Source organism: Hemitrygon akajei, chromosome 1, assembly GCF_048418815.1.
Source record: "Hemitrygon akajei chromosome 1, sHemAka1.3, whole genome shotgun sequence".
In the NCBI taxonomy this organism is placed as follows: domain Eukaryota; kingdom Metazoa; phylum Chordata; class Chondrichthyes; order Myliobatiformes; family Dasyatidae; genus Hemitrygon; species Hemitrygon akajei.
In genome coordinates this window covers 216,869,651-216,893,927 of record NC_133124.1, presented here as the reverse complement: position 1 = coordinate 216,893,927, position 24,277 = coordinate 216,869,651, and the positions used below count along the sequence as shown (strand labels likewise).

The 24,277-nt window shown below is 45.3% G+C and overlaps 1 protein-coding gene across 1 annotated transcript in view; it reads left to right on the top strand.

Annotated features, from left to right (window-relative positions):
* The first annotated feature begins 2,302 nt into the window (after positions 1–2,302).
* LOC140735705 (prominin-2-like) overlaps positions 2,303–24,277 on the top strand; it is a 91,514-nt gene continuing 69,539 nt past the window's right edge. Inside the window, exons 1-4 of the mRNA XM_073061111.1 lie at positions 2,303–2,447; positions 9,276–9,552; positions 15,445–15,500; positions 18,542–18,744. Of these exons, the coding sequence (XP_072917212.1) occupies positions 9,324–9,552; positions 15,445–15,500; positions 18,542–18,744 (488 nt within the window). The 5' untranslated portion in view covers positions 2,303–2,447; positions 9,276–9,323. The remainder of the gene's footprint in view (positions 2,448–9,275; positions 9,553–15,444; positions 15,501–18,541; positions 18,745–24,277) is intronic.

The following is a 24,277-nucleotide window of genomic DNA, read 5'->3' as shown; positions in this document are numbered from 1 at the left end:
CATCGGTGGTGTGGAGAGGGGAGACTTGCAGCTTGGGCAACTGCCGGTCTTCCATAAAAACAATCCTTGCCCAGGCTTGTGCCCTGGAAACTTTCCAAGGCGCAAATCCGTGGTCTATCGAGACTAACGGAGGCCTACACACACCTTGCCCAAGGGTGACCTGCAGGCTAGTGCAGTGAGCCTTACACCTCCTTTCGTAGAGATGTATCCCTGTCCTGCCACCTAGGTCAGCTACTTGGGAAAGCGGGGCTTCCCAACCCGGGGTCCATGGACCCTTTGGTTAATTGTAGGGGTCTGGTTGAGAAGGAAATGGGCCAAGTGCTGACAACTGGGACTAACTTAAATGGGAATCTTGGTTAGCATGGAACAGCTGGGCTGAAGGGCCTGTTTCTTGGCTGTATGAAGTTACTAAAAGTCAGGATCAGTGCTCTTGGTCCTCGGCCCTCAGTTGGAGCCTCTTCTGCAGACACCATTGGGTTTGGGTTCATTTTGAAATCTGAGACTGAAGAATTTTGTTTCCTAATAGAACTGAGGGGAATAGGGGTGGGGTGGGGAGGAAGGCTGGGTTGAGGAGTTGAGAGAACAGCAGGTGCTATGGAAACACTCGGCACTTGTGAAGGGAGGAACATTTCAGTTCGTAAGGAGCTGGGTCACAGTTCAGCTCTGCATAATAGAACAGGCTCAATAGGCCGAATGGCCTCTTTCTCAGTTCCCACCAGATTTGAAAATGTGAACAAGAAACATTCTGCAGGAAGGACTGAGCAACATCTATGGGAGAAGAGGAATTGTGGGAGAAGAGGAATTGTGGACATTACTGGTTGAAGATGTGAAAATGGGTTCAAGAGGTAAATTGTGGGATCTGTAACATAACGGACTTCTACTAATAACTAGGTATTTCAAAGGTTGTGGGTTTGAATCGCACCAGAGTCAGTATTTTTAATTTAGTTAGACAGAAGGTGGAGAATCTGGAATTCATTGCCACAGACGGCTGTGGAGACCAAATCATTGGGTACATTTAAAGTGGAGGTTGATAGATTCTTGATTGGTAAGGGCATCGAAGGTTACAAGGAGAAGGCAAGAGAAGAGGGTAGAACAGGAAAATAAATCAGCCATGATAGAATGGCAGAGTGGATTTGATGGGTTGAATGGCCTAATTACACTTATCAACTGCTTTCCACCGAGATGCAACACTGAGCGTCATAGGAAGTCATTCCTGCCTGTGGCCATCAAACTTCACAACTCCTCCCTCAGAGTGTCAGACACCGTGAGCCAATAGGCTGGTCCTGGACTTATTTCCAATTGGCTTGATTAACTTATTATTATTTAATTATTTATGGTTTTATATTGCTATATTTCTACACTGTTCTTGGTTGGTGCAACTGTAACGAAACCCAATTTCCCTCGGGATCAATAAAGTATGTCTGTCTGTCTGTCTGTCTGTCTTATTTGTTTCCATAGATGTTGCCTGATTTGTTGAGTTCCCCCAGCACTTCCGTGTGTGTTGCTCAAGATTTCCGGCATCTGCAGAATCACTGAGTCCTCGAGAACAACAGTACAGAAACAGGCCCTTTGGCCCATCTAGTCTTTGCCAAACTATTATTCTGCCTTGTCCCATCGACCTGCACCTGGACCACAGCCTTCCATGCCCCTCCCATCCATATACTTACCCCAAATTCTCCCAAATGTTGAAATCGACTCTGCGTCTACCACTGGCAGCTCATTCCTCACTCTCAGCACCTCTGAGTGCTCTCAGCACCTCTGAGTGAAGAAGATGCCTCTCACCCATAACTTCTAGTCTCACCCATCCTCAGTGGAAAAAGCCTGCTTGCACTGTACCCCTCATAATCTTGTATACCTCTATCAAATCTCCCCTCATTCTCCTACACTCCATGTCATAAACGATCTTATAAATCACAAGATATTAATCCTGTATGTATCATTTGTTCCTGCGTCTTGTGGTGTCAACACACAGGTCGCGGTGGAGAGAAGATTGAAGCGATATAAACAGTGGCTGAGTTTACTTGAAACCATTCAGTTGATTTGAATGGTATTATATTGTTGTTTCAGTAGCTCTCTGTTCTCAATTGGCTCCGTATTTTAAGGCTTGTGTTACTGCCTGAAGTCATGTTGCAAAACAAGTTAGGAATAGTTTCCAAGATTATGACTAAACAGTAAACGGCACAAAAATTAAAGAATGACGAGACCACACCCTTCACACAGTGATGTTAATGGAACAGGTGACCGCATCCTTATTTAAAACTTTTCTTGATGTAGTTTGTTTCTATCTGAACTTGTCACACCTTGAAACACAACGTGAACCTGTCCGACAGGTTTCTGTTCCCTGCCCCGATATTTCTCGGCACTCTCCAGGCCAGGAAGCTGTTATTAACAGCGATCAGGAGAGGCAGCCGAACCTTGAATCGAGACTGCCTCAGCATATCAGTCAGGTAATAACGGCTCTTGCCTTTTGTGCGACTTTGTATTTCCTTAAAGCTTCCGTTGTTACTGTTTAAGAGTGCAGTCAACTTACTGCCCCCGTCTGTGTACGTAGGAAGGATTTGGTGTGTGAGATGGGGCACAGGGTGATCTTAAACAGTGAGCGTCTGTGCTTTGGTATGAGACCAGATTTCTAGAAATGTACGCCTGGTTGCATCTCCGGCTGGTGTGGAGGGGCCTCTGCACAGGACCGGAAAAAGCTGCAGAGGGTAGCAAATTCAACCAGCTCCATCACGATCACGAGGCTCCAGAGCAGCAAGGACATCTTCAAATGGCGATGGCCCAAAAGGGGGGCATCCATCATTAGGGCCCCCCCCCACTCAGGAATGCCCTCTTTTCATTGCTACCATCAGAGAGAAGGTACAGGGATCTGAAGGCATCCTAGGAATAGCTTTTTCCCCTCTGCCATCAGATTTCTGAATGGACAATGAGCCCATGAGCACCATCACATTGTTTTTTGCTTTCCTTTACACAATTTACTTAATTATCTTATATATTATACATATATGTAGATAGATAATTTTATATATATGTGTCTATGTATGTATATATGTGAGTGTGTGTGTGTGCCCTCTTCTTTGTGGTGGCGTGTTGGGGAGGAAGCATTAAGAAGAGGGACGCCTCACGTCTTAATAAGCTGGTAAGGAAGGCGGGCTCTGTCGTGGGCAAAGTACTGGAGAGTTTAACATCGGTAGCTGAGCGAAGGGCGCTGAGTAGGCTACGGTCAATTATGGATAACTCTGAACATCCTCTACATAGCACCATCCAGAGACAGAGAAGCAGTTTCAGCGACAGGTTACTATCGATGCAATGCTCCTCAGACAGGATGAAGAGGTCAATACTCCCCAATGCCATTAGGCTTTACAATTCTACCGCCAGGACTTAAGAACTTTTTAAAGCTATTATTAATGCTTTTTGAGATGGTGATTTAGATGCATATCATATTTTTGTTACTGAGTTAAGTATTGTATGTAATTAGTTTTGCTACAACAAGTGTATGGGACATTGGAAAAAAGTCGAATTTCCCCATGGGGATGAATAAAGTATCTATCTATCTATCTATCTATCTATCTATCTATCTAAATATGTGAATATGTGCACATATCTGTGTGAGGCCTCAGTCAGTCAGAGTTGACCATGGATATACATCCCAGCTGCCTAGATACACAAACCCGGGCAGTACAATATGGAGAGCGAGCTGTTGCCCGTTTAGCAAGCTCCCCGTCTCCATGCAACGGCAGAGACCGATACAGTTTGGTACCAGTAGCATCACAGGAGTTGCCAGTCAGCATAGAACTCAATGTAGGACTGCCTCTTTCCCTCGGGGTTTACTCCTGAAGCCTTCCCCGTGAGTGGGTAGAGCCGCAAGGCAGCGGAGATTTGAGATCAGAGTTTTCCTTCTCCGAGATGAGCTGCCAACCACGGCTGACGAGCCCCGTCTGCCCGAAGCGACTGGTTTTAGGGCGCCAGAAACCAGCCTTTGCCTCCTCTCCTGTCAGTAGAAATCATTCCACCGGGCTTAGTCACCAAGCCACACGAGAAGGCCAGGAGCTGTCAGAGGCTATTTGAGGTGCACGCCATCGGGAGCATTTAATAGGTAGTGGGAGCTTAACCCCATTACCACCCCCAGTTTTAACAACCTTCGGGAAGTGTGTGTGTGTGTGTGTGTGTGTGTGTGTGTGTGTGTGTGTGTGTGTGTGTGTGTGTGTGTGTGTGTGTGTGTGTGTGTGTGTGTGTGTGTGTGTGTGTGTGTGTGTGTGTGTGTGTGTGTGTGTGTGTGTGTGTGTATATATATATTTCTCGGTATGATTTATAGTAATTTTTAATGTATTACACTGTATTACTGCCAGAAAAAAAATCACGCATACAGTATGTTAATGATAATAAATCTGATTCGGAATCATCTATATTCTGGATTCTGTCCATGAAATCCTTGGGAGTATTCAATCTATTATCTGTCAGTTTGGAATTCTGCATTTGCTAAATTGTATGTTTAGGCAGGACTTCCCTCCCAGACATTCAGCTTTTAATCTTCTTCCCTCGTCTAGCTTTGGAAGGGATAAAGAAAACGTGGTTACCGTGGGGATTCAGGGTGGAGGACGCTGAGGGGTGACTTGTGAGCTCAGGGGTTTGTTGCTGTGCCGTATGACACTAAGTCACTCAATGTAAAATCCTCTTACTTCCTTCTTGAAAACCCCTGATGAAGGGTCTCTTTATTCCTCAGAGCTCCTCCAGCATTTCACATTAACTCCTCCTGCCTTGCCAGTGCTATTCATCTCAGCCCCTCCCTGTGGAAGGGACTTTCAGACGCTCACCGCTGTTTGAAGCAGCTGCCTCTCAGTTCCCTGACAGTGTCAATGCTCGGTTACGCCCTTTGCCATGGGAGTAAACATTTTCTGTTGAAAGTTATTCAAAAGCATTTTTAAATTGAAAGACTTCTTTAAGGCAGTCCTCGGCCTTCATTTCTTGAGGGAAAAGAGACCCAGTTTGCTCCTGCTTTCTGAATCTGTTTTTAATATAGTTCTTGTAAATCGTCGTTCCACCCTTGTCCATCGTCTCCGTCTCCTTTTATATAGTATAGCAGCACGAATTGTCCATGTGTTCTCTAACTAAGGTTTGAAACTGGGCTGACATTACCCCTACTGTGGGGTGGCTTAGTGACACATTGTCACAAGTATGACATTGTGGCCATCTCTGAAACTTGGCTTAAGGATGGCTGCCATTGGGAGCTGAACGTCCAAGGATATACATGTATCAGAAAGATAGGTTAGTAGGCAGAGGGTGAGTTGTGGCCCTGTCTATAAGAAATAATATTAAATCATTAGAAAGGGATGACATAGGATTGGAAGGTGTAGAGTCTTTATGGGTTGAGTTAAGAAATGGCAAGAGTAAAAGGACCGTTACGGCAGTTGTACACCCGCTGCCAAACAGCAGCTGGGATGTGGATTACAAAGTACAGCAGGAGATAGAAAAGGTGCGTCAGAAGGGCAATGTCATGATAAAATAAATAGACATCCATTAGTCTCGAGAGACCATGGATTTGCACCTTGGAAAGTTTCCAGGGCGCAAGCATGGGAGACCAGCAGCAAGTCTCCTCTCTCCACGCCACCAATGTTGTCCAAGGGAAGGGCAAGGGCCGATACAGCTTGGCACCGGTGTCGTCGCAGAGCAATGTGTGGTTAAGTGCCTTGCTCAACACGCTGCCTCAGCTGAGGCTCGAACTAGCAACCTTCAGATCACTAGACCAACGCCTTAGCCATGGTATTGTCATGATAATCATTGGGATTTCAACATGAAAGTGGATTGGGAAAACTAGGCCAGTACTGGGCCTCAAGAGAGAGAATTTGTAGAATGTCTAAGGGATGGCTTTTTAGAACAGCTTGTTGTTGAGTCCACTAAGGGATCGGCTGTGCTGGACTGGGTGCTGTGCAATGATCTGGAGGTGATAAGAGAGCTTAAGGTTAACAAACCCTTAGTGAACAGTGACCTCAATATGATCAAGTTCACTTTGAAATTTCAGAAGGAGAAGCTAAATTCCAATGTATTGGTATTTCAGTGGAATAAAGGAAATTACAATGGCATGAGAGGGGAACTGGCCAAGGTTGACTGGAAAGGGACACTAACAGGAAGGACAACAGAGCAGCAATGGCTGGAGTTTCTGTGAAAAACGAGGGAAGTGCAAGACAGATATATTCCGAATGGAATTTTTGAATGGAAGAAGGGCACTACCGTGGCTGACAAGTGAAGTCAGAGCCAAAGTACAAGCAAAAGAGAGGGCATACAAGGAAGCCAAAGCTAGTGGGAAGATAGTGGATTGGAAAGCTTTTAAAAACTTGCAGAAGGAAACTAAAAAGGTTATTAGGAAGGAAAAGATGAATTATGAAAGGAAACTGGTGACTAATATCAAAGAAGATACTAAAAGCTTTTTTAAGTATATAAAGGGTAAAAGAGAGTTGAGGGTAGATATAGGACCAATAGAAAATGACGCTGGAGATATTGTAGTGAGTGAGGCAGAGATGGCAGAGGAACTGAATGTGTATTTTGCATCAGTCTTTACAGTGGAAGGCATCTGCAGTATAACAGACATTCAACAGTGTCAGGGAAGTGAAGTATGTGCAGTAAAATTTATTACTGAGACGGTGATCAGAAAGCTTAATGGTCTGAGGGTGAATAAATCTCCTGGACGTGACAGAATGCACTCTTGGGTTCTGAAGGAAGTAGCTGGAGAGATTGCGGAGGCATTAACAATGATCTTTCAAGACTTGATGGATTCTGGCATTGTACCGGATGACTGGAAAATTGCAAATGGTACTCTGCTATTTAAGAAGGGTGGGAGGCAGCAGAAAGGAAACTATAGACCTGTTACCCTGACATCAGTGGTTGGGAAGTTGTTGGAATTGATTATTAGGGCTGAGATTACAGAGTACCTGGAGGCACATGACAAGATAGGCCAAAGCCAGCATGGTTTCCTGAAAGGAAATTCCTGCCTGACAAACCTACTGCAATTTTTTGAGGAAATTACAAGCAAGCTAGACAAAGGAGATGCAGTGAATGTGGTGTACTTGGATTTTCAGAAGGCCTTTGACAAGGTGCCGCACATGAGGCTGCTTATCAAGATAAGAGCCCATGGAATTACAGGGAAGTTAGTATCATGGGTGGAGCATTGACTGATCAGCAGAAAACAGAGAGTGGGAATAAAGGCTATTCTGGCTGTCGGTTACCAGTGGAGTTCCACAAGGGTCAGTGTTGCTTTTTACGCTGCTTTACGCTGCTTTTTATGATGTACGTCAATGATTTGAACTATGGGATTAATGGATTTGTGGCTAAATTTGCCGATGATACAAAGACAGGTGGAGAGCGGGTAGTGTTGAGGAAACAGAGAGACTTAGAAAGTTTAGGGGAATGGGCAAAGAAGTGGCAAATGAAATACAATGTTGGAAAGTGTATGGTCATGCACTTTGGTGGAAAAAAATAAATGGGCAGACTATTATTTAGATGGGGAGAGAATTCAAAATGCAGAGATGCAAAGGGACTTGGGAGTCCTTGTGCAGGATACCCTAAAGGTTAACTTCCAGGTTGAGTTGGTGGTGAAGAAGGTGAATGCAATGTTGGCATTCATTTCTAGAGGTATAGAATATAAGAGCAGGGATGTGATGTTGAGGCTCTATAAGGCACTCGTGAGACCACGCTTGGAGTATTGTGTGCAGTTTTGGGCTCTTTATTTTAGAAAGGATATACTGACATTGGAGAGGGTTCAGAGAAGATTCACGAGAATGATTCCAGGAATGAAGGGGTTACTGTAGGAGGAACTTTTGGCAGCTCTTGGGCTGTATTCCCTGGAGTTCAGGAGAATGAGGGGGGATCTTATAAAAACATTCCGAATGTTAAAAGGCATGAACAGATTAGATATGGCAAAGTTATTTCCCATGGTAGGGGAGTCTAGGACAAGAGGGCATGACTTCAGGATTGAAGGACGTCCATTTAGAACAGAGATGCGGAGAAATTACTTTAGTCAGAGTGTGTTAAATCTGTGGAACTTGTTGCCATGAGCAGCTGTGGAGGCCAAGTCATTGGGTCCATTTAAGGCAGAGATAGACAGGTTCTTGATTAGCCAGGGCATCAAAGGGTATGGGGAGAAGGCAGGGGAGTGGGGATGACTGGAAGAATTGGATCAGTCCATGATTGAATGGTGGAGCAGACTCGATGGGCCAAATGGCCTACTTCTGCTCCTACGTCTGATGGTCTTATGGTTAACAGAGCTACTGCATCCCAGTTCCAGTGACCCGGGTTCAACCCTTGTCTCGGGTTCTGTTTGTGTGGTGTTTGTATGTTTTCCTTGTGACTTCATGGGCTTCTCTCAGGTGTGTCAGTTTCCTCCCACGTCCCAGAGACATCTTGTGTGTATTATCACTGACTTAAATTATGAAATCTTTTTGTTTTTGGGGGCAGCAGTACAGTGCAATATATAAAGAATGACTATAAGTTACAAAAATGTGCAAGATATTTATATTTTATGTAAATAAAAAATACATGCAGTAGCACTTTATTTAGCTGTAGCCCATCCACTTCAAGGTTCGATGTGTTGTGCTTTCAGAGATGCTCTTCTGCACGCCACTGTAGTAACATGGGGTTATTTGAGTTACTGTCGCCTTCCTGTCAGCTTGAAGCAGTCGGCCAGATACATCGACTGCACTCTTTTCCATAGACGCTGCCTGGCCTGCTGAGTTCCTCCAGCGTTTTGTGTGTTTTATTCGGATCTTCAGCATCTGCAGAATTTCCCTTGCTGGCCATTCTCCTCCAACCTCTCTCATTAACAAGGCATTTTCACTCTCAGAACTGACACTCACTGGATGTTTCAGTTTGTTTTCACACCATTCTGTGTAAACTCTAGAGCCTGTTGTGTGTGGAAACCCCAGGGGATCAGCAGTTTTTGATCATCAAACCACCCCGTCTGGCACCAACAACTATTTCATCGCTAAAGTCACTTCAATCATACTTCTTCCCCCATTCTGATGGTTGATCTGAACATCAACTGAACTCCTGAACCATGTTTTTATGCATTGACTTGCTGCCACACGATTGGCTGATTAGTTATTTGCATTAGTGAGTGGGTGTGCAGGTGTATCTAATAAAGTGGCCACTGAGTGTATATTTCTATAAAATATAATTTATAAATTGTGAGCTGAGTCATAAAGTTCTGAGCTCGGTGGCTATAAAAGCAAGTTTATGACCAATGGTTGGCTTGATGAGGAATTAATTTGAGCTTTCTTGTTTCCAAGAATCACAGCAGGCACATTTCTCCAAGGTTGAACTGAAGGGCGGATCTTATGGGACTGCACGGAAGGAGAATGGACTTCCTCCTCATCACCATGGCTGCGATTTTCCTCAGTCCTCATCCAATTGCCTCCCAGGATTGTGTGGCAAACACTCTTCGGTTTTCAAACCTGTCGCTGCTCAACTTCAACAGGCTGGACGGAGACGCTGGCACGATCGAGCCTTTGTATAACATGGTGAATCTATACTTGGATGCAGTGCAGCCAAACGAATTTCCGAAAGGTGAGACTTGATGCAGCCACGCGCTTTTCGTCTTCCTCTGTAGAATCTCTTGGGTTAAGTACTAAATAGATCACAGAACAACGGACTCCTGGGTCTTGTAGAGTCAGAAGCAGATTAATTACCACCGACATACACTTAGTGGCCACTTTATTAGGTACACCTGCTTGTTGAGGCAAATATCTAATCAGCCAATCATGTGGCAGCAACTCAACGCATAAAAGCATGCAGACATGGTCAAGGGGTTCAGCTGTTGTTCAGACCCAAACATCAAAATGGGGGAAGAAGTGTGAAATCTGTGACTTTGACCGTGAAATGATTGTTGGTGCCAGATGGAGTGGTTTGAGTATCTCAGAAACTGCTGACTTCCTGGGATTTTCATGCACACCAGTCTCTGGAGTTTACGGATAATAGTGTGAAAGCAAGAGACATCCATTGAGCAGCAGTTCTGTGGGTGAAAACATCTTGTTAATGAGGGAGGTCAGAGGAGAACAGCCAGACTGGTTCAAGCTGACAGGAAGGTGACGGTAACTCAAATAACCACATATTACAACAGCGGTATGCAGAAGAGCATCTCTGACCACACAACATGTCAAACATTTAAGAGGATGGACCACAGTGGCAGAAAACCCACAAATACACACTCAGTGACCACTCTATGAGGTGCAGGATGTAAATAATGTTGTGAACAATGAACATGATTCTTTATTCTTTATAGTTGTTAAGGTTGTTGTTGGGTGTAGTGTCCTAACCAATGCATGGGAATGGGAATGGGATGTATGTGTTGAATAAAGTTGATCCCCTGATCCTCGAGGTTTTCAGAGGTTTCCCTCTGTCGGGGTAAATGTTATGTAAACCCCCCCTGCCTGACACGGGTTATTGCGGGGTGCGGTGTGTTAAACGGTGTCCCTGGCTGGAGGTAATGTTGAAAGGGTCACGGTGAATGATTGGCCACCAAGGAGAGCAGTGGAAAAGAAGGATCTGGGAATACAAACCCATAATTCCTTTAAAGCAGCATCACAGATAGGTACCACCATGAAGAGAACTTTTCTCACATTGACCTTCTTAAGGGACATAAGACTTAGGGGCACAGTTAGGTTATTCAGCCCATCAAGTCTGCTGTCCTACTCCCTCATAGCTGATGTATTTCTTTCTTTATCGATCCACTCATTTATTGAGATACAGCATGGAAAAGGCCCTTCTGGCCCTTTGAGCTGCACTGCCAGGCAACCCCTGGGTTTAATCCTCGCCTAATCAGTATACAATAAACACAATTAACCTACTTTTGGACTGTGGGAGGAAGCCCACGTGGTCATGGAGAAAACATGCAGACTCCTTACAGGCAATGGTGGGAACTGAACATGGGTCACTGGTACTAAAAAGCATCGGTATTGTAAACCATTATTATCCCTCCTTCTTCCTGTAATCTTAGATGCCCTGATTAATCAAGAACCTATCAAACTCTACTTTAAATATACCCAATGACTTGGCCTCCATAGCCATCTGTGGTAATGAATTCCACAGATTCAGCACTGTCTGACTGAAGAAATTCCTCTTCGTCTCTGATCTAAAGGGAGGTTGTGTCCTCTGGTCCTAGACTATGCACTCTCCACATCCACTCTGTCTAGGCTTTTCAATATTTGATAGGTTTCAAAGAGAGTTCCCCCTCATTCTTCTAAACTCACGTGTATACAGGCCCAGAACTGTTAACCCTTTGTTACGAACCCCGTAACTGGGTGTCTTACCAGCAAAGATAGAAGTGTCCGTTGGAGTCTGGTGATACTATTTTCAACAGTATTTATTAGTAAAATTACACAAAAATAATATCAATGCAAATATACAGATAATATCCGTCACCAATACTAAACCTAAAAGTGCAGGTATAATAATAATCAATAAGAAATAAGCTCTATCGTTGTCTAGGGGATAATGAATTGTCAGATGGAAATATAAAGTTCAGTTCAGTTCATGCAGGCTGCGGTAGTTGTTTGTCGATGTGTTGCAATTGTTGGAGAGAGAGAGAGAGAGAGAACAGTAACAGCTATTGACTTGCCAACTTTCCTTTACGATTTTGATCCGTCGATGCGCTGTTGTTGTGGCCATTCACATATGACCCCTCCGTCCTTTAGCTAGACTGTTCTTCCGTGGTGGACTCGTCACCCAGGCAAGGGTGGACACACACACAAGCCCCCACCGGCCTCGCTACGGACCCTTCATTCGGTCTCTGGTCTCCCACCCTGTCTCATGGGGGTTCTGATGCTCACTAGCGTTTCTCCTGGTGCGTCTGAGGGGTGTTCCCCAGACCTCACTTTTATCCCCACTCACGGGGTCTCAGGTGTCAATCAGGTTGAGATGATGTAACCCATCAAACCAGCCCACTCTGGCTGTCCCCTGAGGGATTTCAATGAATAGAACAGTACCAAGTACACAAACCTTCTCCAAAAGACAATAGCAGTAATCAATGGTTCCGCTCCTCTTTTGTTGGTAGTAGACATTCCACTTTGTGTATCTCTGAGCTGTCTCTCTCTTATTAACTTTCATGAGCTGTTATCAATAGCAACTGCCCTGGCAGAGTCCTGTGTCTCTCTCACTTCCTTGATAACAGCATCGGAATAGTAGCGATTTGCGATTCTCCAGGGGGGGGGGGGCATTGGCGATTCTGTACCCTTCTGCCCATCAGAGTTGTTCATCATTCGTAACACCTTTCATTCCCAGAATCATTTACGTGAACCTCAGTCCGAGACCCTTCACGAGGGCTGGAAAGGAAGAGGAGAAGTCAGAATAAGACTTATCACCTGCCAGACTGAACTCCCACTCCGCACACATTCTGGCTACTGCCCCCTTCCTTTCCCGTCCTGAAGAAGGGTCTCGGCCTGTTTATTCCTCTCCATGGATGCTGCCTGACCAGCTGAGTCCCTCCAGCTTTGCTCTGGATGTTCAGCATCTGCAGAATCTCATCAAGACTACAGGGGAAAAATAGGAGATGATACACTTTTATAAGGTACCTATCACCTGCCAGATTATACTCCTTTACCTTCCCCCACCTTCTTCCCCATCATTGCCTAATTTTATCATGGAGATGATGGGGTGGAGATACGTCTCAACCAAAGGAGGTGTAAGGTGTTGCTTCTTTCCACTGGCCTCCAGGTCACCCTTGGGCAAGGTGTAGCACCTGCTTAGCCTCTGATCAGGGTCACGTGAAGCCATGGGAGCAGGTGGTGGATGGTCGTACGAGCAGCTGATGCAGATCACAAGTCCTGGTTATGTGACCACTGACGCCAGGCAGACAATCTCTGAAGAGTAAAAGCCAAAGAGAAGGCATATAATAGAGCACAGATTAGTGGGAAGTTAGAGGACTGGGGAGCTTTTAAACACCATCAGAAGGCAAACAAAAAAGTTATTAAGAAGGAAAAGATATAAAATATAAAAGTTTCTTTTGATACAAAAGTATCGGACCGTTGGAAAACTCTGCTGGAGAGGGAGTGATGGGGGATAAGGGAATGACAAATGAACTAAGTAAGTATTTTGCATCAGTCTTCACTGTGGAAGACACTAGCAGTGTGGTGGAAGTTCAAGGGTTCTGAAAGAGATGGCTGAAGAGATTGTGGAGGTATTAGTAATGATCTTTCAAGAATCAATTGATTCCAGTATGATTCCAGAAGAATGGAAAATTGCAAATGTCACTCCACTCTTCAAGAAGGAAGAGAGACAGAAGAAAGGAAATTGTGGGAAGCTGTTGGGGTTGATTATTAAGGACGTGGCTTTGGGACGGCATTTGATAAAATAGGTCATAGTCAGCATGGTTTCCTTAAGGGAACATCTTGCCTGACAAACCTGTTGAAATTCTTTGAAGAAATAATAAGCAGGATAGACAAAAGAGAATCCATGGATGTTGTGTACTTGGATTTTCAAAAGGACTTTGAGAAGATACCACACATGAGGCTGCTTAACGAACTAAGAACCCATAGTATTACAGGAAAGCTACTAACATGGATAAAGCAGTGGTTGATTGGCAGTGTTACGTATTCCGTAACTAGATCACTTACCAGCAAAGATAGAGAGGTCCACTGAAGTCTGTGGTCTTCATGAGACAATAGCCAGGGTCGCTTTATTCTGCATCCCGGTGGAACGTGGTATTCAGCACGTCTCCCTCTCTCTCCCATTTCCTGTGGCTGTTCAGCACGTCTCTCTCTCTCTCTTGGGTCATTGACCCCCCCTTGACTAGGGCTCTTGCGATTCTCGCAAAGGAGGGGGCTGGTATCATAACAGCAGGAAGAAAAGAACGGGAATAAAGGGGGCCTTTGTGGTGACTAGTGATGTTCCACAGGGGGCTTTTTTTGGACCACTTCCTTTTACGTTATATGTCAATGACAGATGATGGAATTGATGGCTTTTTGGCATAGTTTGTGGATGATACAAAGATAGGTGGAGGGGCAGATAGTTTTGAGGAGATAGAGTAGCTACAGAAGGACTTGGACAGATTAGGAGAATGGGCAAAGCAGTGGCAGATGGAACACAGTGTCGGGGAGTGTATGGTCGTGCACTTCTGAAGAAATAAAAGAGTTGACTATTTTGTAAATGGGGAGAAATTTCATAAATCTGAGGTGCAAAGGGGCTTGGGAGCTTGTCATATGAGGAGTGTTTGACAGCTCTGGGCCTGTACTCATGAAATTTGGAAGAATAAAGGGTGACCTAATTGAAACCTATCGAATGGCAAAAGGCCTTGATAGAGTTGATGTGGAGAGGATGTTTCCTATGGTGGGAGAGTCTAGGACCAGAGGACACATCCTCAGAAGAGAGGGTGTCCTCTTAGAACAGAGATGAGGAGGAATTTCTTTAGCCAGAGAGTGGTGAATCTGTGGGATTCATTGCCGCAGGCAGCTGTGGAGGCCAAGTCATTGGGTATATTTAAGGAAGAGGTTGGTAAATTCTTGATTAGTCCAGGCATGAAGGGATACAGGGGGAAAGCAGGAGATTGGACCTGAGAGGGAAAATGGATCAGCTATGATAAAATGGTGGAACAGACTCAATAGTCTGAATGGCCTGATTCTGTTCCTATATCCTATGGTTTTATATTCTTATCATGGGTGGGGTCACCTGTCGTGTAAAGACTCTGCCCAGAAGAAGACAATGGCAAACCACTTCTGTAGAAAAATTTGCCAAGAACAATCATGATCATGGAAAGACCATGATCGCCCATGTCATATAACATGGCATAGAATGATGAAGATCTTATCATCTCTAACGCCTCTGTCGTCTCCTCTCATCTTCCTCCGCTTCAGCGAGAAAAACCCTAGCTCACTGCTGTAGTAGATTGATAATTAATATTACTAGAATTCTACTTAAATTTAAAAGATGAGTTTTAAAACACAAGTAGTAACCTCTCTGTGACAACCGAAGGTAGAACATACCATCTTTATTTTCTCCTTTAATGTGGGAGGTGGAGGCTGCTGCACAGGATGGAAGTAAGCTGCAGAGAGTTGTAAAATTAATCAGCTCCATCATGGGCACTAGCCTCCGTAGTATCCAAGACATCTTCAAGGAGCGATGCCCCAGAAAGGCAGCGTCCGTCATTAAGGATCCCATCACCCTCTTCTCATTGTCACCATCAGAGAGGAAGTGCAGAAGCCTGAAGACACACACTCAATGATTCAGGAACAGCTTCTTCCCCTCTGCCATCAGATTTCTGAATGGACATTGCACCCATGAACACGACCTCACCGTAATCCACAGTTTTGTTCTATTATTATGTATCGCATTGAACTGCTGCTGCAAAGTCAACAAATTTCATGACGTATGCCGGTGATATTGAACCTGATTCTTAGTTACCACATAAAGTAACCTTTCTGTGACAGGTGAAGGTAGAATGCCTCGTCTTTATCTTCTGTTTTGCAGATGTTCTCCAGCGATCAATCAAGGACCCAAACTACATAGCGCAGAACTATGAGAAGGTGAGAATTCCGAGTGGTCTCTCTGGGGCAGCGCACAGCTCGAACGGCCTGGGTTCAGTCCGAAGCTCTGGTGCTGCCTGTGTGGAGTCTGCACGTTCCCCTTGCACCCAGCCTGCGCGCTCTCACCGTGGCTTCACGAGCTTCCCCGGGGTACTCCCGTTTCTTCCCACATCTCAACGGAGAGCGGATTAATAGGTTAATTGCCCAGAAAATTACCCCCTGTATAGATGGATGCTGCCAGAATTCAGGGCACATGAGAGGGAATAGTTTACAGAACAATTAGTTGGGGAGATTAGAAATGTGCTGAGGGCTGTCATGGAGTTGATGGGCTGAATGGCCCCCATTGTTGTAAGTGTTGTGCCTGTCATTGAGAGCCACAGGAGAGACACACAGCTGGTAGCATAAAAGTCTTTATTCGGCGCCCATGTAAGCTGACAGTATTTTGAGTCACTCTTGAAGCTTCCTGACCCAACATTACATCACATTTTTATAACAGCAGGGCAATTTCTATAGTTACAATGTACCTACAATGCTTCCTTTGAGTTACATATAATTTTCAGACATCTAGATCTTCACAGCAACACTCCAGACACCCAAAATAAATCGTGGCTGTGTCTGAGTGCACGAACAGGTCAAACAGTTTAGCCCAGGGGTTCCCAGCCTTTCTTATTCCGATGACCAACACCATTGAGCATGGGGCCTTTGATCAGGTTGGTCAAACCACTGACCAGGTTGGGAACCCCTGATTTAGCCCTTAGCTCAGGAAAACCATTAAATTCAATCTACAACCCACATTCAGATCTGAAGCCTGGCTGCTGTTGAAATTAATATTTTCTATATTCTGTAACTCCAGAATATAGCCTGACATAAGGATGCATAAGGCATGGTGGAATACTGAGCTTCCTGCTCCCAGACATCCTCAAGATGGATCCTGGATTCCTCTGTCTCCAGATGTCTCCACCGTTAGTCAGTTAGGCATCAGAGTCAGGTGGGACCTAAACACTCCCACTCACACTGAGGCTGGGGTAATACTTTGGTGCAGGACGGAGAAAATGTCGCACTCTGGGAGCGTAGTATCTTTCAGGCACTGAAATCAAAGCAGACATCTTTCTCTTCTCACACCTGGGCGTAAAAGATCCGATAGGGATAGCGATCCCCCGGGAGGAGCGTGAAACCACATCGCTAAGGCAGATTATTTGATCACTTTCACCCTGGACTGAGATGTGGCTCTGGGTTCAATACTCACCCCTCCCTGTCTGTAAGCAGTTTGTACGCTCTCCCCACAACCGTGCGTATTTCCTCCGGGTGCTCTGCTTGGTAGGTTAACTAGTCACATAGATTTAGTTAGGTGGTGCAGATTTATATTTCATAGAGATACACTGCAGAACAGGCCCTTCCGGCCCTTTGAGCCACACCGCCCAGCGACCCACAGATTTAACCCCGGCCTAATCATGGGACAATTTACAATGACCAATTAACCTACATCTTTGGACTGTGACAGGAAACCGGAGCACCCGGACAAAACCCACACCTTCACGGGGAGAACGTACAAACTCCTTACAGGCAGTGGAGGGAATTGAACCCAGGTCGCCTAGACTGTGACTGCTATGCTATCAGTGGGCAGGAAAGGCCTGTTACCTTGCTGTATCGCTAAATGAAAACGCTTGTGAAACTTCACAGTACACAGGTTGGCTGCCACGTTTCCTACATTGCAAAATCAACCCTTTTTACACGTTCCTTATAGTCTTTCAGTATCCGTGACCATCCTCAGCTGAGGAAAGCTCCTGTGGAAAGGCACGTCTTTTCTTTCACCTTTGTCCCTTGAGATTCCCTCTCTGCTGAACATTGAACACAGTGCAGTGAAAGCCCTTCGGCCCAGATCAATCCAATCCTTCCCTCCCACAACACCCTCCATCATGTCCAGAAAGAGTGGATGTAGGAGGATTTTTCCTATAGTTGGGGAAGTCTAGGAACAGAGGGCACAGCTTCTGAATAGAAGACTGTCCCTCTTGGATAGAAATGAGGAGGAATTTCTTTAGCCTGAGGGTGGTGAATCTATGGAATGTATCGCCACAAGACTTGCAGGCCAAGTCATTGGGTATATTTAAAGTGGACGTTGATAGGTTCTTGATTAGAAAGGGTGTCAAAGATTATGCGGAGAAGGCAGGAGAATGGAGTTGAGAGGGATAATATATCAGCCATGATGGGATCATGGAGCAGACTTGATGGGCTGAATGGCCTAATTCTGTTCCTGTGTCTTATGTTCGTGTAGCCTTGGCTAATGGTTTCTTAAATGCCCCCAATGTATCTGTCTGTACCACCACCCATTGCTGGGCATTCCACACACCCACCACCCTCAGTGTAAAATAATATACTCATGGCCAGCCCCTCTATACTTTCCACCAATCAACGTAAAGCTATGCCCCCTCGTATTGGCCATTTTTGCCCTGGAAAAAGCCTCTGGCTGTCTAGACTATGCTTCATATCATCTTGTACACCTCTATCAAATCACCTCTCAGCACCCTTCACTCCAAAGAAAAATGCCTCGCTCATTCAATCTGTCCTCATAAGATTCTGTTTTTCTCTCCATCCTTTGTTTTCTCTCGTTCTCTGGATCAGAAGCGACTGTAGCCGCTGGAATCTGGAGCACCCGGCGATCTGCTGGAGGTGCTCAGCAGGGCGAGACGTGCCTGTGCGAGGAAAGGAACGGTCGGCCTTTCAGGTGGAACCCGGGCAATTCTTTTCCTGCCAGAGACGCTGCTGGACCGCTGAGCTCCCCCAGCAGACTGTTCAGTGCTCTCTCGTGTTCTGGTTTTTCTCCTCACCCCAGGTCTCTCTCTGCTACAGATCTGTCCCTGACCCAGAGTGAGATAGCACCTTCAGCAGGACTCCATTGATTGGTCAGTGATCAGACCGCGTGTAGCCTTCCACCAATCACAACACTTCCATGAACTCCTGCTAACAGCCCCAGCTCTTGTATGGAGGGTCACTGGTGAGGGGTTGCTTTGGTCTGTAGCTTCACTCTGGCTCTGTTGCTCTAGGTCCTGCGCTATGAGGCGGGCTACATTGTCAGTCTCATCCTCGGCGTGCTGTTCTTCGTCTTCATGCCCCTGGTGGGATTTATCTTCTGTTGTTGCCGTGTGTGTGGGAAATGCGGAGGGCAGGTGAAGGACCGGACGCAACACACCGACTGCCAGCGTCACACCTACGCCACGTTCCTTCTGATGACGACCATCATTATACTGTGAGTCCACCAAGGGCGGTGGGGGTTGGGGGTGAGCAATAAACACCAGAAAGTCTGCAGGTCCAAAGCAACACGCACAAAACGCTGGAGGAACTCAGCAGGACAGGCAACATCTGTGGAGATGAGCAAGCAGTCAACTCCTTGGGCCGAGACCCTTCTTCAGGACTGGAAAGGAAGGGGGCAATAAAACTGAGGACAAGCTAGCTGGTTTAGTGATGTGGGGGAGTTTGCATGTGGGCTCGATTGAGTAGCATGTTGTGAACCTTGCAGTAGATGGGCTGGTTGGAGCATAAAATGCTGCTGGGGCTGCACATCTTGCAGAATCTCTCATGATCCCAGAACCCACCCTCCACAGTCAAGGACTAGGGCTGAAACTAGAGTTTCAAGGGAATGGGAAGCGGAGTGCCAGAACAGTGGAGGGGTTGTGGAGACAAATGCTGTTAAGATCTCAGACAAAGTCAGATATCAAGCATGAGCATGGTGTGGCTACTATCCTGAGCTGCCTATATTTCGATGGAAGAAGTATTGTTGGAAAGGCAGACGAGCTCAGGGCGTGGGATTATGATATCATATATAGCCCTTTGTGAAACTTGGCTGTAGGAGAGGCAGGTCTGGCAGCTCAATATTCCAGGGTTCCATTGCTTTAGAGCGGAAGGGATGAAAGGAGGGGTGGTGTTACTAGTCATGGAAAATGCCACGGCAGTGCTCAGTCAGGACAGACTGGAGAACTCGACTACTGAGCTATTGCGGGTGGAACGGAGGAATGAGAAAAATATGACCACGTTAATGGGGCTATATTGCAGACCACCCCACAGTCCGAGGGATTTAGAGGAACAAATTTGTAGAGAGATCGCAGACTGTTGCAAGAAACATAAGGTTGTTATAGTAGGTGATTTTAACTTTCCACGTATCGACTGGGACTGCCATACTATTAAAGGACTAGATGGGACAGAGCTTGTCAGATGTGTTCAGGAATGTTTTTCTTTATCAGTGCGTAGAAGTCCCAACGAGAGTGTGGGAATGAGACAGAGCAGGTGACAGAAATTTCTAGTGATCACAATGCCAGTAATTTCAAAGCAAATATGCAAAAAGATGGTTCTGGTCCATGGGTTGAGATTCTAAATTGGAGAAAGTCCGATTTTGATGGTATCAGAAATGATCAGACAAGTGTGGACTGGGACAAGTTGTTTCCTGGCAAGGGTGTACTTGGCAAGTGGCAGGCCTTCAAAAATGAAATTTTGAGAGTGCAAAGCTTGTATGTGCCTATCAGAATAAAAGGTAAAGATAACAGTGTGTAGGAACCTTGGTCATCAAGAGATATTGTGGCCTTGGTTAAGGAAAAAAAGGAGATGGATAACAGGTATAGGCAAGTAGGAACAAATGAAGAGCTTATAAGAAATGCAAGAGAACACTTAAGAAAGAAATTGGGAAGGCCAAAAGTTAGATAGAGCTCTTATAGATAGCGGGGTCAAGGGATATGGGGAGAGGGCAGGAACGGGGTACTGATTGTGTATGATCAGCCATGATCACAGTGAATGGTGGTGCTGGCTAGAAGGGCCGAATGGCCTACTCCTGCACCTATTGTCTATAAGGCATGAGGTTCCCTAGCAGACAAGGTGAAGGAGAATCCTAAGGGATTATGTTAAGAGCAAAAGGATCACAAGGGACAAAATTGGTCCTCTGGAAGACCAGAGTGGTAATCGATGCGTGGAACCAAAGGAGATGGGGGAGATCTGAAATGAATGTTTGGATCTGTATTTACTCAGAAGCCAGACACAGGCTCTACAGAAGTGAGGCAAAGCGGCATCAACTTCATGGGCCCTTTACAGATTACAGAGGAGGAGGTGTTTTTCGTCTTGAGGCAAATAAGGGTGGATCAATCCCCCAGGGCCTATCAAGGTGTCCTCTCAGACTCTGCAGGAGGCAATTGCAAAAGCTGCAGGTGCCTTCGCAGAAAAGTTTACATCATGCTCGAGATACCAGAGGACTGGCGCGAGGCCAATATTGTTCCACTGTTTGAAAAAGGCTCTAAAAATAAACCAGGCCAGTGAGCCTGACATCCGTAGTTGGAAATAATCTGAAAGTATTCTTAGGGACCAGATTTATGAGCATTTGGATAGACATGGACTGATTAAGGATAGTCAGCATGGCTTTGTGTGTGGTAGGTCATGTCTAACCAATCTTATAGAACTTTTCAAGGAAGTTACCAGGAAAGTGGATGAAGGTAAGGTGGTGCATGTTGTCCACATGCACTTTAGTAAGGCATTTGACAAGGTACCACATGGGAGGATGGTCCAAAAGGTTCGGTCACCTGGCATTCAGGATGAGGTAGTGAATTGGATTCGACATTGGTTTTGTGGGAGAAGTCAGAGAGTGGTAGTAGAGGGTTGCCTCTCTGAATGGAGGCCTGTGACTAATGGAGTGCCACAGGGATAGGTGCTGGGTCTATTGTTCTCTGTCACCTATATCAATGATTTGGATGATAATGTGGTTAACTGGATCAGCAAATTTGTGGGTGACACCAAGATTGGGGGTGTAATGGACGGCGAGGAATATTATCATGACTTGCAGGGGGATCTGGACCAGCTGGAAAAATAGAGAAAAAATGGCAGATGGAATTTAATGCAGACCAGTGTGAGGTGTTGCAATTTAGTAGAACCAGCCAGGGTAGGTCTTCCACAGTGAACGGTAGGGTGGTAGAAAAAAGGGTTCTGGGAGCACAGGTCCATAATTCATTGAAAGTGATGTCACAGGTAGATAGGATTGTAAAGAAATCTTTCGGCACATTGGCCTTCATAAATCAGTGTATTGAGTACAGGAGATATGATGTTATGTTGAAGTTGTATAAGATGTTGATGAGGCCTAATTTGGAGTATGGTGTGCAGTTTGGGTCACCTACCTAAGTCAAGTCAAGTCAAGTCAACTTTTATTGTCATTTCGACCATAACTGCTGGTACAGTGCATAGTAAAAATGAGACAACGTTTTTCAGGACCATGGTTTACATGACACAGTACAAAAACTAGACTGAACTACGTATTAAAAAAAAACACTGAGAAAGCTATACTAGACTACAGACCTACACTGGACTGCATAAAGTGCACAAAAACAGTATTGGCATTACAATAAATAATAAACAGGACAGTAGGGCAGTAAGGTGTCAGTCCAGGCTCTGGGTATTGAGGAGTCTGATAGCTTGGGGGAAGAAACTGTTATATAGTCTGGTCTTAAGAGCCCGAATGCTTTGGAGCCTTTTCCCAGACGGCAAGAGGGAGAAGAGATTGTATGACGGGTGCATGGGGTCCTTCATAATGCTGTTCCCTTTGCGGATGCAGCGTGTAGTGTAAATGTCCGTGATGGCGGGAAGAGAGACCCCTACAGGAAGAATGTAAATAAGGTTGAAAGAGTGCAGAGAAAATTTACAAAGAAGTTGCCGGTCTGGAGGACTGAGTTAAAAGGTAACGTTGAAGAGGTTAGGACTTTATTCCTTGGAATGTAGAAGATTGAGAGGAGATTTGATAGAGATATACAAAATCATGAGGGGTATAGATAGGGTAAATGCAAGCAAGCTTTTTCCGCTGAGGTTGGGTTGGACTACAGCTAGAGGTCATGGGTTAAGGGTGAAAGGTTAAAGGGAACATGAGAGGAAACTCAGAGAGTCGTGAGATTGTGGAACGAGCTGCGAGTGCAAACTGAATTTCAATGTGTAAGAGAAGTTTGGATAGGTACATGGACAGTAGGGGTATGGAGGGCTGTGGTCCAGGTGCAGGTCAATGGGAGTAGGCAGCTTAAATGGATTAGCATGGACTTGATGGGCTGAAGGGCCTGTTTCAGTGCCATACTTTTCCATGACTCCAAGAGAGCTCACCATGCCTCTACTTCCTGAAGAGGCTGAAGAGAGCAGGTCTATGCTCGTTAAGACTCATGATGTACAGTAGAGAGCATTCTAACATGCTGGATCTCTGCATGGTATGGAAACCGCACTGCGGCAGACAGGAAGACTTTACAATGTGTAAATAAAACTACCCAGCACATCACCAACACCAGCCTACTTGCCTTCAAGGGCGTACATACAGAAAGATGCCGAATAAAGGCCAATAATATCATGATGAATCCCAGGGACCCTGACCTTGGACTGTTTGCCTCACTCCCATCAGGGAGGAGGCCATGCATCATCCACCCCAGGACCTCCAGACTCAAGATCAGTTACTTCCCCCAAGCTGGCACTGATCAACACCTAGACCCAGGAACCCCCTCCACCAACCCAACCAGCACTGCGTACACATCAGCTAGTGTCACTTCATGGGCATACAATCGGTCTGTGTGCAATACCCTTACAGCTACATAGTGGTTTCTATGACTGCTTTTATACTTAGTCCTGATGAAAGGTCTCAGCCCGAAACGTCCACTTACTCCTTTCCACAGATGCTGCCTGACCGGCTGAGTTCCTCCTGCATTTTGTGTGTGCTGCTTTGGATTTCCAGCATTTGCAGAATCTTTTGTGTTTATGCTTTTATGCCTATTTTTATTGTTTGTTCTGCTTATTGTGTTTATTTTATGCTGGGTCGGATCTGGAGTAACAATCTTTACACTGGTGTGCTCAAGAATGACGATAAACTATCTGGAGTCTTGAATCTTTGGAGAGACTGCTTCCGGAGGGATACTTGCATTTATGGTCTCCTGAATTGCATGGGAGGTGAAGGGTCACATAATTCTTGTCTTGACGAGTTGCCTAATGAGGAACAGTAGCAGACTAAAAATAAAGTATAGAAATAAACTGACTGAAATCTAAATCTCTGACCGTTTCAGAGGGTGAACGTGAAGTTTGAGCAGTGTTGGATTAGGATGTAGAATCGTTATTTTCCTTGTAGTTTAATTTTCTTACGCCTGCTTGTATTTTTATGTAATCACCTACAGTAGGTGATTATATACTGTAAATGATTATATATGTGTAATTGTTGAGGGAAGTTTTCAATAATTATGGTATGGTTACTTCTGTATCTTTCTAGAATTTTCTTAGTTTTCTGTAAGTGTCATGCCACTTGAATCTGGCCATTTTATAGGTTAATTGTGGAACTCTTTGCCACAGGTGGCTGGGGAGGCCAAGTCTTTATGTATATTTAAGGCAGAGGTTGATAGATTCTTGATTGGTCAGGACATGAGGGGATACAGGCAGAGGGCTGGAGATTGGGGCTGAGAGGGAAATGGATCAAACGTGATGAAATGGCGGAGAAGCCTCAATGGACCGAATAGCCTAATTCTGCTCCTATGTCTTATGGTTTTATGGTCAACGGAGAACAGGGTGTGTGTGTGTGAATGGTGAATGTGAAAATATAGATGGAGAAATGGTGTGTGAGAGAACGGTGTGAGTGTGCGAGACTGTGGACGGAGGACAGGGTGTGTGTGAGACTACAGTGATTATGCACAGAGAATGGGCAAAGAATGGTGTGTGTGTGTGTGTGTGTGTGTGTGTGTGTGTGTGTGTGTGTGTGTGTGTGTGTGTGTGTGTGTGTGTGTGTGTGTGTGTGTGTGTGT